This window comes from Eutrigla gurnardus, assembly GCF_963514095.1.
Source record: "Eutrigla gurnardus genome assembly, chromosome: 19".
In the NCBI taxonomy this organism is placed as follows: domain Eukaryota; kingdom Metazoa; phylum Chordata; class Actinopteri; order Perciformes; family Triglidae; genus Eutrigla; species Eutrigla gurnardus.
Genome location: NC_139930.1, coordinates 19,597,821 through 19,611,280, shown reverse-complemented (window position 1 = coordinate 19,611,280; position 13,460 = coordinate 19,597,821). Strand labels below are relative to the sequence as shown.

Here is a 13,460-nt window from a genome sequence, read left to right as displayed (position 1 = left end):
ATGTTTTGGTGTCTGATAAGCGATCAATATCATGGATCTGTTACTCAAAGTGGACTTCCTGAATCATATTTCATCATTTCACCTGGACTGGAATATCTTATATTATTTTTAAATCTGGCTATTTTTGATATGAGCATCCACTTAGTCGTTCAAATGTTATCATCATAAGGTTTGCAGGTCAGAACTATCTCCGAAAACTAATCATAATAGGTAAAAAATTACCATATTTAAATTTTTTTGCACTCTCCACAATAGAATATGCAATTTAAATCGATTTTTCGCGAAATAAAAAACTTCCAGTAATGAAGCACATGTCAGTGCTTGGTATGCAGCCAGAAGTGCGTACTGTATGAAATCCCCACATCAGCGATTTCACGTATTGTCTGTGCTTGTCTCTACATGACATTAATAAAAAGTTATTGTCTTATAAATAACATATGCTGAATAGACACCTCTGCATAGATGCTCTCTCACTGACCACTGTGGTGGGTGACCCTTATTAATTCATCCACACAAGACATATTTTACTGGCATTTGGCACTTGGCGGGTGGTAATTTAAGACTCTGCACGCCAGCATTGTAATATTCATGCAGCATGATGCAGCATGAATGATGCAGAATGGCTGACCCCGTTCTTCCTCCAGCAGCCATGTCACTGCATCTTAAGGCGTCTCCCACTAAGAGAGAGCTCGGCCTGGAATGGACCTGAGATCAGTGGGACGGCGCTGGATATTAGCGCCTCACCTCCCGGCAGGCTCCTTACTGCCGCTGAAGGTGTTTTAATGAACACTACGGCGAGGAGTAACACCTGGGGAGCGAGGAAATTGGGCGTGGAGCTGGAGGGGAAGGGAGGGGAGGGGGCGTTATTATACATCCTCATCTTATTTGAGATATGAATGAGGAAGGAGTGTGAGGCAATGGGAGGGGGGGGGGGATGAAAAAGTGCTGATGAGGCAGAACTCCGGGACGACATGGGGGTTTGGTGGGAGGTTCTTCCTGTTGTGCGGTCCCCCACGGAGATTCGGGACCCCCCGGGGGTGGATTTTGGATCTCTGCAGGATCTTTATGTCTGTTGTGTTTCCTATAACGGAATGAGAAACTTTAGAAGTGGAGAACAGAATCCTCCCGGGGCCTTTTTCTCTCCGAGACGTCGTGGCCGCCGCACGAACTTTAGAGACACTGTTGAACCCCCGCGTTCATAGAAATGAGCTCATCAACACGAAAACATTACATACTTTCTGCTGCATGGCCTCATTTAATTAATCCTAAAATGTCAACACGACTTGCACGCGCACACACCTGCAGACGGCACGAAAACACCCTCGTTGTCCTCGTATAGCCGTGTGTGTGTGTGTGTGTATATTAGCGTCTAATTCCGGTGAGACGGCGGCGGAGGGGAGGACGCCCGGGGAAGTAGGAGCTGAGCTGGGATCAGCGAGAGGACAGGGGTTAATATAATTATCCTGCTAAAACCTTGAGACTGAGAGAACATCATTAGTCATCGGAGAGGAGAGAGTTGCCCGTGCCGTCGGCCAGAGGAGGTGAGGAGTGGGGAACAGAGGAGGGGGGAGGAGGAGGAGGAGGAGGAGGGAGGAAGAGGAGGGGAGGAGGGCTCCAAAACATACCAGAGCTGTTAGCAAGACAATTAGTACAAGGACTTCAACTTGGGGGGGATTTTTGTGCAAGAGGACAGTGTTTACCAGCGCTCTGAGCAGTGGAAGAAACCGCTTCGCTTATTCAGTAATTATACCAGTGTGCTTAATAATCTCTATATAAATGAATTACTTATGGTGAGGCGGTTTAGAAATCGTATTCATATCCAAACTGAACCCACAATGATACCCTTGTGTAGCAAAAGCCCGGCGTTATTTGCTGATTAATGAAGTGACCTCTGGTTGGGCGCAGGTTTAATATGAATATTATTGAAGGATTCCTTTTTTTTTCTTTCTTTGCGACTGACCAGCGGATGAACTCGCGGTGAGCCAAAGCATGCGTATTTAAAGTTTCAAGCTCCTCCGATGATGATGACGGCGATTCACTGACCTGAAAAACCATTTCCAGCCTTCCTTTGTCTCTTACCAGATCACTTTCTACGACGCGAATACGAACGACCAATAGAGAGGCGGCGTATTAAAATCAAATACAACGATGGTTTCCATTAGCTGCTAGTCGAGAAATCGTTTTCTCAATTAACACTTCGACTTAATCAAACACCTGAGTAATCCTTTCAGTTAGTTTCAGTTTCCTGCCAACTACATTTAAATCTAATACACAAGATTTATGTGTATTAATATTATTATAGATTTAGTATCGGATCCATAAAAAAGCAAGTTGCTAGATTGTTTTGTCAACTTATTCCTCCAGTCACTTGTAATTATAAACCTTATATAGTCCTCTGAGAGTTTTCCTCCACTTCTAACTTATTCATTAACTGTTTTGTTCTTTCCACATTATGCATTTACAACGATTTCTTTCTGTGTCTTTATATGAAAGTGTTTCCAACCTTCGCCACGACGACGCCCGCTGTCTTGTTAAGCCGGACTAGAACCTCGCAGCCTCTCGTCCCCCTCGATGGGGCCGACGCCGCGCTAAAAGTTCAAAGTCTCCCACATCAATAAGAAAGACTGATCCCAGTGTGAGCCGGCGTGTTTCTCATTGTCAAACACTCGGGCTCATTTTTCCGTCTCTCGCGCTGATGAGCCGCTCGCCCGTCGACATGTGACGGTTTAAAGACGCCGCGTGTTTTTGAACACACCACGCCTGTAATAATGCTATGCTAATTAATGTGGCTGACTGAGGAACAAACCATCTTTCCAAGGACACCCTCCCTCCACCTCATGTTCTCCCACTTACAATTCCCAGCATGCTTTTCAGCTTTAAAGCATGCTCGCGGTATCAAGAGATTTCCCCCCTTTTTCCACCAGATGCTGGGTGAGGCACAGTGCAGAGAATTCTTCGTTGTATTTGTGAATTTAAAAGGATATTTATGGGATGAGGAGGACGAGAGGTGGGAAGGTGGAGGGAGGAAGAAAAGAAAAATCTATTGAAGAGGGAGGGGATGAAAAAAGAGACGTTCATCTGCGAAACAAAAGACGAAATCGCTGACTTTAACTTTCTTTCCCATCTGAGGGGAAATAAACTGTGATTATCAAATCAGTTACAACCATTGTGTCATAAATCATCGCATATGAGTGGAACAATGACACATTCCTCATTGCGGTCCCTCAGCTTTCTGCATGCCTTTCTTTTCTGGGGGAGTGCTCATGAATGATTTAAAAAGTGATCCGTTTCCGAGGAAGAGGAGCTCGGGAGGGGGGAGGAGCCTGAGCCGGGGGGTGGGAGGGGCCACGCGGGAAGGTCTCCTGTCTTCGGCGAGATCATCATCATCATCATGGCACATCGAGCGTGGATGGGATATATTTCATTCATGAGGGAGAAGGTGACAGCGCTCAAGTGCAAAGCTGTTTTCCTCATGAAACAGAATAGACGTGGGGAAGTTTTGAAGCGGGGGGTTGCAGAGGCAGAGAATGGAGGGGTGGGGGGGGGGGGGTACTGTTACTCTGCTCTGCGGTGGCTGTGAGACTGGAGAATAATATTTACAGAGCATCACACCTCACATCATTCATCACAAAATCACACACCCCAGCTAGTCCCATGAAACTAGGAGTTAATCCATCATCTGCCTCCCCCCCCCCCCTCTGATCCAGGCTTACACCTACCATCCTCTCACCTTCACTCTGCAGAGGACAAGGAAGAAAACTTTGGTGCGATAGTGGTGACAATCTCCAAAGTCAAAGTCACACTACGTGGAGAACCAAGACACACAAAAAGACTGGAGGCTCCAAAAAAGAAAAAGAAAAGGGGGGGAGCGGAGAGAGAGGCATTTGTTCTTGGTTGCTCTCTGGTGGAGATGATGGACAAGCCTCGAGGCCACGCTGATTAATGCTTCCAGTTCAACAATAAACCTTTGTAACAGGCCACAGTTGAGAGTCTAATTAGTCCATCCTTCAGGAGGAGGCTTGACGTGCATAAAAACAGCTCAGGGTGACTGAAGGTAACTTTTAAATGATGTTTCTGTTACAATTAAAATGAGATTTGTTCTGTCCTCTACAGTAATGATCAGCTCTATATTCCGACTGGTCAGGTTAGTTTTTTTTGTTCAATTAATTTAAATCATTAAAATAGATGATTCGCAGAACCAGAGGTGTGTTATTTATGTATTTTTTTTTTCCATTTTGTCGAAACCTGCGTTACCCACGATGCATTTCCAAGTGGGCATTCAGAGTTGTAAACACAAGGCAGTGGGCTGCGGTGGTGGGGTGGCGTGTTTAAGACAGTCAAATAAGATCCACGAGGTCCAGCTGGAGTTGCAGATTAATGCGTTTAAAAGCTTATCGAATGCCAAAACACTAAACAACAGTTTGTCGGACAGAATTTTACAATGATGTGTAAAACCGGTGGATTTCCCTTTTTAATCAACCTCTCAGATTTCTATCTTATGAAACCCTTGAGGGGGTCCTGACCCAGATGTTCCCCTTTGACCCCGTTTACATCTGATATCCTGTTAATGCAAAGTGTAAATGGGGGCAGAACCCATTGGGATCAGATCGGTCGGACCGCATCGGAATTTGCATAATCCGATCACGATACAAGTCGATGTAACGAGATAAGGATCTACTAATGCAACTAGGATCTTCTTCATTATAATGTATCCGGACACGGATCACCAGATCACGTCTCCATATCGGGTGTAAATGATCTTCGCTCTTCTAGGCACTTCGACATCATATTCTCAAAATCAGCCCCGTAAAAAAAGCAGAAGCTAGCAAATCATCGTCACCAAAAGTGATTAAAACGATTGGCCGTCGCATTCCTTGACTATATCTCGAAACAAAAAGATACATCTTAAGGGATTTATCCCAAATAAACAAATTTCAAAGAATATGATCAGGTGTAAATGGGATTTTAAAATAACATTGAAAAGTGCAACTCATCAGAAATTATCTTTTGAAATATTCTTATTTATTTTTTTGTATTATAACCTAAATGCAGAAATAATCCGTTTTTCTCCATAATATCCATGAATACAGTTGCAAATGTTTTATTATTTTTTATTTGACAAAGTGCTTCGGCTACTCCAGCTGTCACGATGCAAACGCAGACAAATGAGAACACCTACTGAAAAATGAAAAATGAAAGAGGCGCTCCGACTGTCCTCCCTCTTCTCTCTCGGCGACGCGTTAATAAACGCCGGTAAAGTTTTCTGTCTGATGGAGAGTTAAACCTCTCAGCACATTAGCTGTGTTGGCGGGGGGGCAGGAAGGCACTGAGAGAGACAGACACACGACGGATAAATGAGTCGGGCATGAAACAACATGACCATGTTTAAAAAAAAAACTGAATGTCATTAGTATTTATACGGCTTGTTTTGTGGCAGATCTTTCTGCTAATTTTCACTTGTGGGGAAAATAATTAGCTGTTGATGAAAGATGAGGTCTTTAGACAAGACGGGGCCTATCCCATGTAATTAGGGCTGAAAGCCTGCAGAACTAAATCACTGCATTGTTTTGTTTACTGTTAGTGGCGTTATTAGTAGTGGTGGTATTAATATTCATAATACCACATTTCTAGCCAGTGTCCAGATTCCAGACTGAAATATCGTTGGATCGGCACAAGATTTGCTTCACCGAGACATTTCTCAACATCTTTTCTGGATGTATTAAGACATTTCCGTTTGTTTCAGAATTAATTATAACTTTGGCCTTAATATTCGTCTCAGAAAATCAGGTTTTATTATAAATTCAAGGAATGCGTTATGACTTACAAAACTTATAGCATTCCCATCAGCCTCAGCTGTACTTTGTTTTTCATGCAAATTAACAAATATTAGCATGCTAGCATAGCACTAAGCTAAGATGGCGAACGTGTTAGCATTGTCATTGGAAGCATGTTAGCATTTAGCTCAAAGCACCACTATACATAGGGTATCCAGCCGACACGGAGCTGCTAGCATAGCACTAAACTAAGATGGCAAATGTGTTAGCATTGTCATTGGAAGCACATTAGCATTTAGCTCCACCATACATAGAGTATCCAGCCGACACAGGGCTGCTAGCATAGCACTAAACTAAGATGGCAAACGTCTTAGCATTGTCATTGGAAGCACGTTAGCATTTAGCTCCACTATACATAGAGTATCCAGCCTACACAGGGCTGCTAGCATAGCACTAAACTAATATGGCGAACGTGTTAGCATTGTCATTGGAAGCACGTTAGCATTTAGCTCCACTATACATAGAGTATCCAGCCTACACAGGGCTGCTAGCATAGCACTAAACTAAGATGGCGAACGTGTTAGCATTGTCATTGGAAGCACGTTAGCATTTAGCTCCACTATACATAGAGTATCCAGCCTACACAGGGCTGCTAGCATAGCACTTAACTAATATGGCAAACGTGTTAGCATTGTCATTGGAAGCACGTTAGCATTTAGCTCCACTATACATAGAGTATCCAGCTGACACGGAGCTGCTAGCATAGCTGTAGCCTCCAAAGCCGAACTTTCCTTGTCTACGTAAAGGCTCCATGTGATGTAATTCTTAAGGTGCAGTTTGCTTACAAATTAACTCGACTGGCACTACAGCTTTCCCGCCACCCTGGTTCGCTATATATAGATCAACAGATACGTTTCCGTGCTCAGCCGCCGGGAGGAAAAGACTGCACACATGGCTTCTCTTAAATATCATCCTTACTCCGTCAGCCAATCAAATCAAACAGAGAAGTCGGGGAAAAGAAGACCTGATGCAGCGATTACCCGTCAGGGGAGAAAAACGATGCAGACTTTGTCTTCCCCCTCATTCTGCTCCATCTCCTCCCCCCCCATCTTGGCTCTAATCCACTTAGTTGGCTCTTCCTGAGCTTACAGCCTTTCCTTTATTCCATTATAAAGACCCACCGTACGACCTGCTGCTTATTTCATTAAAAAGGCCCAATCCGTGACCCCATGTCTAATCCATAATGTAGACTACAGGCTAGCCTATAGTCCAGCAGGGCGGCTGACAGATGGGATGGAGGGGAAACGGGGCTGGAGAGAGACGGAGGTCCAATGAATGGGGGGGGTTTGAGAGCTCCGCTTACGAGCGAAGCTTCCCGGTGAATATGATTTCACTGATGTAAATGATGATAGAGCTGAGGCTCGGCTACTCTAACTTCGACGGGTGGAGATGGCTTTTTTTTTTTTACCGTTGGCCCATCTGTCCGTGATATGGAAACGGCCACATCACACGAGGGTTGAATATACGCCGTAAAAAGGAGCGTGACGCCCCGAGGCTCTGAGAACCCAGAACACCTTGGCGTAGAGGTTACGTTGTAGTCCGCGCTGTTAGCCCATTATAGTTAAACCCGGGAGAAGTTTGCAACACGTGGCGAGCAAAGCTGAATCATGAGATAACGTTGACTCCACCTCTGGCCGCCCTCCACCCCAAACGCCCTCTCGCATCTCGCTGGAGATACAGTTTGCAGAGTGTTTTCATCGCGTCCACAAATCTAAATTTACAACCTCCCCTCCTATCAAACCTAGCTGGCCTGCGTGAGCACTTAATGGCCTATCGGGTTACGTATATTGATAAAGCAGAACTGTTTAGCCCTGAGTACCTGGCTTCCCACGTACCTGTGCCAGCTCCAACGAAACCCGGACAAGTCACTCTGACAATGCAGCGTCGGATAAAAGAGAGGGGAGGTAATATCTCACACTGGTCGACGGGGGAGAAAAAGGGCTCTTTTTGCCGTCTCTGTCCAGCCTCAACACAGGAACCATTAGGAAGAGTTAACTAATAATAATTACTTTGAACTGGGTTCAGCCTGAGAGCCACAGCTTGAGGCCTGGGGACACACAATCCGGCCAGGAAGCGACTACAACCCCTCTCTCCATCGATAACGCCAGCGTATCTCATTACCGCGGCGACCTGCGGTACACTGCCATTTGGTCTTGATCATATAAAACCCATTTCGTCGTGCCGTCCCTGCCGGAGCACCAGCAGAGTGGAATATTCATTATTCAAATTTTAAGAATTGGAAATCCCAATATGTTACTAAGGCCAGATGAGATGAGATGAAATAGCTTAGCCTTTTGTCCAGGGAACATTGACTAATCGCCTCGCTCCCCAAAATCAATTTCCCAGCCGTAAGCATCAGACACTCTTGATTGTACTGTACCGTTGAAGACCCCCCACCACTATCACCTAATACTCCTGCTGGCTGCCCAGAATAACTTATTGATTAGTGATTATGTTACGGGAGGTGTAGGTGGCCGGGGAGGGGGGGGGGGCGGAAGACGGACTGGCCAGGGCTATGTTTGGGTCCTCTGTTACCAGATCCAGGCACATACTGACACTATCTCCAGCTGCCACCAGCCCACTGCTCCCTGGATGAGGAGGGACATTTCTGGCAGTATAAATATGAAGAGAATTTTTGTGGGGGGGAGCAGTGAAGTGAGGTCGTTTCAAGCAAAAGCGGGGGAATTTGAGATGGATGATAAATTCTTAGATGTGGTGCACTTGCCGACTACCGAATAAAGAATCAGGCGCACATATTTCTATACAAGCATGGTTGATTATTACATTTAGCTGGTTGTGGTGGAGGGGCTTCTGGCGCGGTGATGGACTGTTTCACCCCCCCAAGGGTATTGGACCGAACTCAGCCTCTTTCTCTGATTCTGTGCTGAGCCTGAAAAGTGGCTGTGATCAATACCTGCAGGCCCTTTCCACAGTGCCAGAGGGCTGTTTGTGTGTGTGTGTGTGTGTGTGTGTGTGTGTGTGTGTGCTGTGTCAGCATCCACTCAGGACTTCATCAAACAACCCCCATACCTCGACTCCACACACATACAAACAAGACGCCCACATCAGCCAACGCCTCTCTCAAACAGTCGCTCATTTTCACTTTCCCCTTCTCACCCACTGTCCTTATCACACACACACACACACACACACACACACACACACACACACACACACACACGCATAAATTCACGCCTCCTTCCTCCCCTTCCCGGCCATCCCAACACGGATGTTAAATACCATTCAAATGTCAGCCTGGTGTATTGATTGGAATGATAATTCTGAAAGGTGGGAGAGATGGCTTGTTGATGCTAAGCAGGCGCGTGACGGCCCTCCGAGCATCCTTCACTGTCACAAAGTTGCCATGTAAGGGTTCCCAGAATGTGGATGGCGGTTTATGTTAGACCACCGAGGCCGTATGTTTCTGTCATTAATCATTGTCCTCTCGGGCCTCGGCGACAGGCAGACGGGGATTCATGTTGAGCGAGACTGGGGTCGCTTTTAAACGCCCTCGAATCAGAGAGGCTGGGTGAGGGAGTTTGCATGAGTGTAACCTGGAGGGTTTGTCCGTCATCAGGTGGTTTTTCCCCTTTTTATGTCTGGATCTGTTCTCCTTTGTGTTTGTTTAGTTTTGGCTGGTGAATAATGCTTTGGACAAACTGGTAGTGTTTTGTCTTTTATGTGTGAGAAGGCATTTTAGGGGATTTTCCAAAGCGGTCAGTCCAAACCATTCTATATAAAAAAACACTGTTTTCCACTTATAGCTACTAGTACAACAATGCTTGTATAGAGTGGAGGAGACATTCACCTCCACTGTAGCTGCAGAAACATCTTGCTGGCTGTCAAAGTCTGAAAAATGACACTTGGGGACTGTAAGTAGTTTTCATTGAATCTACTTCCTACTGAAGAAATAGTCCCTGTGAAATATTTTTAACTTGGAAAAGATGTGATCTAGGACCATACGATCTAGGACCATGTGATCTAGGACCATGTGATCTAGGACCAATCGATCTCAAACAGCATAACAGATTAACGTAGCTTTCCTTTTGTACATTTTGGTAACAGTTATATGAGTTTTGTTTGATTAAATTGTTCCTTCTTTTGCTCCAAGTAACTGATGTGATGTTAAAACGCGTGTCAAACATGCGTCCCCAATCAAGACATCATTGACCCTCACCTGGCAGGTACCTCGATGTTGGAGATGGCATAAAAGTACTTGAGCAGGTTGTCCCTCTGGACGTAGGTGCCTCCGAGGGCCGGCCTGAGGAGCCTCATCCGAAGGTTGGTGAAGGTGAAGAAGTCCCTCAGTCCCTTCATACTTTCCATGCGGGTGTACAGGCTGTCCATGTTCTGCAGCCGCGCCCCCGCGAACACGGCGAAGCGCGCCCGCACCTCGAACTTCACGTTCTTGTCGTTCTTGGAGCCGACCCAGCGCGAGTACTGCTCGGTGCAGATGACCCGCGTGATGTTGGCGGCCGAGAGGTCGCTCACGCGCTTTGGCGGCATGTTGAAGGCGTCCATGCAGTCGTCGGCGTAGAACTGGTACGGCTGCCAGGAGCGTCCGTGGTCCATGGACTTGTCCAGCACCATGATGGTGGGACGGCCATACTCGAAGGTGATCTGGATGTCGTCCGAGAGCTCCAGGGTCTTGTTCCAGGCCATGGAGATGTTGGCCAGCAGGGGCTCGGGGTGGCGTCTCCATGTGACCGTCTGCCAGTAGGTGAGCAGGCCGGTGCGCTCTTTGTCCTGCATCAGCTGAGGAGGGTGGGCCAGGTCCGGGTTGGAGGCGTCACACTCATCACTGCACAGGTACGGGTTCTCCTAAAAAAAGACGAAGACGGAGCAGATGCATCAGGAACAGTTTATAACAACAGATAATACATGTATACACAGACCCATTATCATCGTTTCTCAGAGTGCATATACTTAGAAAATAAACACATCACAGACTCAGGGACAGATTAACCTACTAACGGGCCCTGGGGCAAAGTTAAGCTTTGGGCCTGAACTCTTTGTGAAAGTGTGTAAGTTCTCATACAGAACCATTAAAGAGCACCCAGCAGACCACTCCCGAATCCCAGAAACCAACAAGCACTGCAACGCCGGAATATCTCCTCAGTTGTGTTTGTTGGTAGTTAGTGGTAATTTTAGCAAACATAATATAAACTAATATAATAAAGATGTTAATGTCTTTATTATTTCACTTATAATTTCACTTTGATGGTGCATATTCCCTCATAAAAGAATTGCAGTTAATCAAATCACTACACAGTCATTTCCACGCAGTGAACATGGAAATCCCTGGGGCAATGGGCCTGCGTTGCCCATTTTGTTAATCCAGCCTCACGCAGACTCCGTCTGAATGTAATTGCATCTGAAATGCCTCAATTCACGAGAAAACACAACGTCAATGCCTTGTAGCTAAATATTTAGCCTCAGAGGAGTTTACTGTTTGTGGAACTGAAAGGTATGTCGAAGAGAAGGAATTCCAATTTCTCCTTCCAATCATCCAGATAAAGTATCCGCTTGATGCAAACATATATATCAGTGCTGATTGAAAATCAGCATCCATATTGTTCCCTGAAAGGTTGGCGTGTATCTAAGTGAGGAGTGCCTTCATCGAGCCGCCTCGGCTACCGAGGGATGCAGGGCTTAGAAGTAAACTTGCACAGACAACACAACAGAAAAGTGTGAAGGTCAAGAGGACGATGCATCGTCACCATCTTTGCATAGACAGCAGAGCGCCGCTGCACTTTTAACTCCGGAGAATTGATCCTCCTCGTGATGCCAAGACTTCCAAACCCTCCTCTACAGGACTCGGGGATTATTCCCCCCCCCCACCCTTCCTCACACAGAACCTCTAACAGAACCACTTTCAGGTCAAATTCATCAGCAGCTCATTCGGAGTCCCACGTTTTCCACGTTCACTCTCCTCCCCGTGACCTTTTTCTTTATTTGAGAGTTTCCACCAAACTTTGTGAAATGTAAACTCCTTCCCATCTCGGATAAGCGTCTCCCTAATTCCTCAGTTGCCGGCTCAGCACATTGAGCCATTGGAAGACATTTCAAGGAAAATTGATGTAGCTTACTGTTGTAAGCCAGTTGTCTGACATCCCCATCACCACAGAAGTTAAATATTTACACAGAGAAACCCCACAGATCCTCGCGCGTCGTGTCTCTTGGTGATTCACTTGCCCAAAACGCAGCACGTTCGCGGGGCGCCTCGTGCCCTCCGGATGCACTAATTACACTGATGAGGGCTTGTTATTTTTGGGATATTCGGTCACAGTCAGTCAATTCATCAAAGGGATCATTGTTGGTATTATTTATCCAACTATTCACTTTAATGCCACCAGTTTATTTCATTATAATTTACATTAATAGCATTACTCGCCCTATAAACCTGTCACTGCCATCTTTGTCATTACACAGTGTTATTGACGCATTTATTTAATATTGCAAAAAGAATATGCTAAACCGCTCTAAATACAACACATACATTGTATTTGGGTGAAGAATAAGCTGCTGTTGCCTGTTTCCATTCTGCTGTGCCTCCCAGCCCCGCTCCTGTTTTCTACACTAACTGAATACATTTTTACAGCTGACGTTATCCTTCTTCTTTTATTTAGTGGGAATCCAATAGTCTTTCTAAATTTTACTGCATTCTTAACAAGCTCTTGATGGAGTGCAGAGTACGTCTTAAAATATCCTGCTTTTTTCTTCCTCCTCCACCTCTCGCTCTCCCTTCCTCCTCCCTTCTCTTCTTTGCTTTGTTCTATTTTGTTTTTGTGTTTTTTGTGTTATTACTACTTCTAATTGTGGTGTTTAAGACGGTGACCAGCTCGTCTTGAAGTAACGGCGTTTACAGAAAAACAACCAGTGGGAAAAAAAACACAGATTTACTTCAAACGATATGATAAATTAAACTGTATGTTTCTAAATAGAACAAATCTAGTTTGGTGTCTCGCTGACTTTGTGGAGACATTTTTTTAAAAACTTCAACACTCAAGAATACTTGAATCAACTTGAGTTTTAAAGTGAATAATAAAACACTTTTCTTTCTCACTCCAATTTACAGCAGAGTAATAATCACACGATCAATCACATGTCAGGAGCAGCCAATCAGAGAGGAGGGTTTACTTCACATCCATGTTATTCTGCAAAAACACAGGTGCTCTTAGTTCATTTTATTTGTGTGAAATCCTTAATATCTCATTCTCCACGAGGAAATGAAAGCTGTACAATTTCCTGTGAGACATTTGTTATGATATATAAGAGCGATTTAAAATATAAGATCAATTATATTCTGTACGATCATGTGAAAACAGCTGATAGAAGGTGTGTCTCAGCCATCTTAACTGCTCTAAGAGAACAATTATATTCTAATTGAATGCTTTGATGAAAAGCTTTTATTTTAAAGTTCATAAAGTCACTTTTATCTTTCTGTTAACTCCCGAGTTTGATATTGAGCAGTTGAAGATAAATGCGGCGCCCTGATGATAACACACTTGATTAATGTGCCTTTTTTCTCCATGATGTCTGGAGGTTCCTAAACCACATATAAGACATGAGGGGAGAATTTCACAGAAAGACTTAATGGATGACAATCCTGGCAATGTAGGACGA

General features: G+C 44.9%; 2 protein-coding genes across 14 annotated transcripts in view; both read right to left on the bottom strand.

Annotated features, from left to right (window-relative positions):
• The window catches only part of st6galnac4 (ST6 (alpha-N-acetyl-neuraminyl-2,3-beta-galactosyl-1,3)-N-acetylgalactosaminide alpha-2,6-sialyltransferase 4), a 107,414-nt gene that overhangs the window by 71,999 nt on the left and 21,955 nt on the right, over window positions 1-13,460 (bottom strand). The window lies entirely within an intron of this gene.
• Window positions 1-13,460, bottom strand: part of ntng2b (netrin g2b) — a 53,904-nt gene that overhangs the window by 30,860 nt on the left and 9,584 nt on the right. For all 13 annotated transcript variants that reach the window (XR_014598936.1, XM_084035531.1, XM_084035540.1 and 10 more), the window contains exon 3: window positions 10,012-10,655. Coding sequence is in view for 12 of the 13 variants with exons in the window: in XM_084035531.1 (XP_083891657.1) it covers window positions 10,012-10,655 (644 nt within the window). In the remaining variant the exon portion in view is untranslated. The remainder of the gene's footprint in view (window positions 1-10,011; window positions 10,656-13,460) is intronic.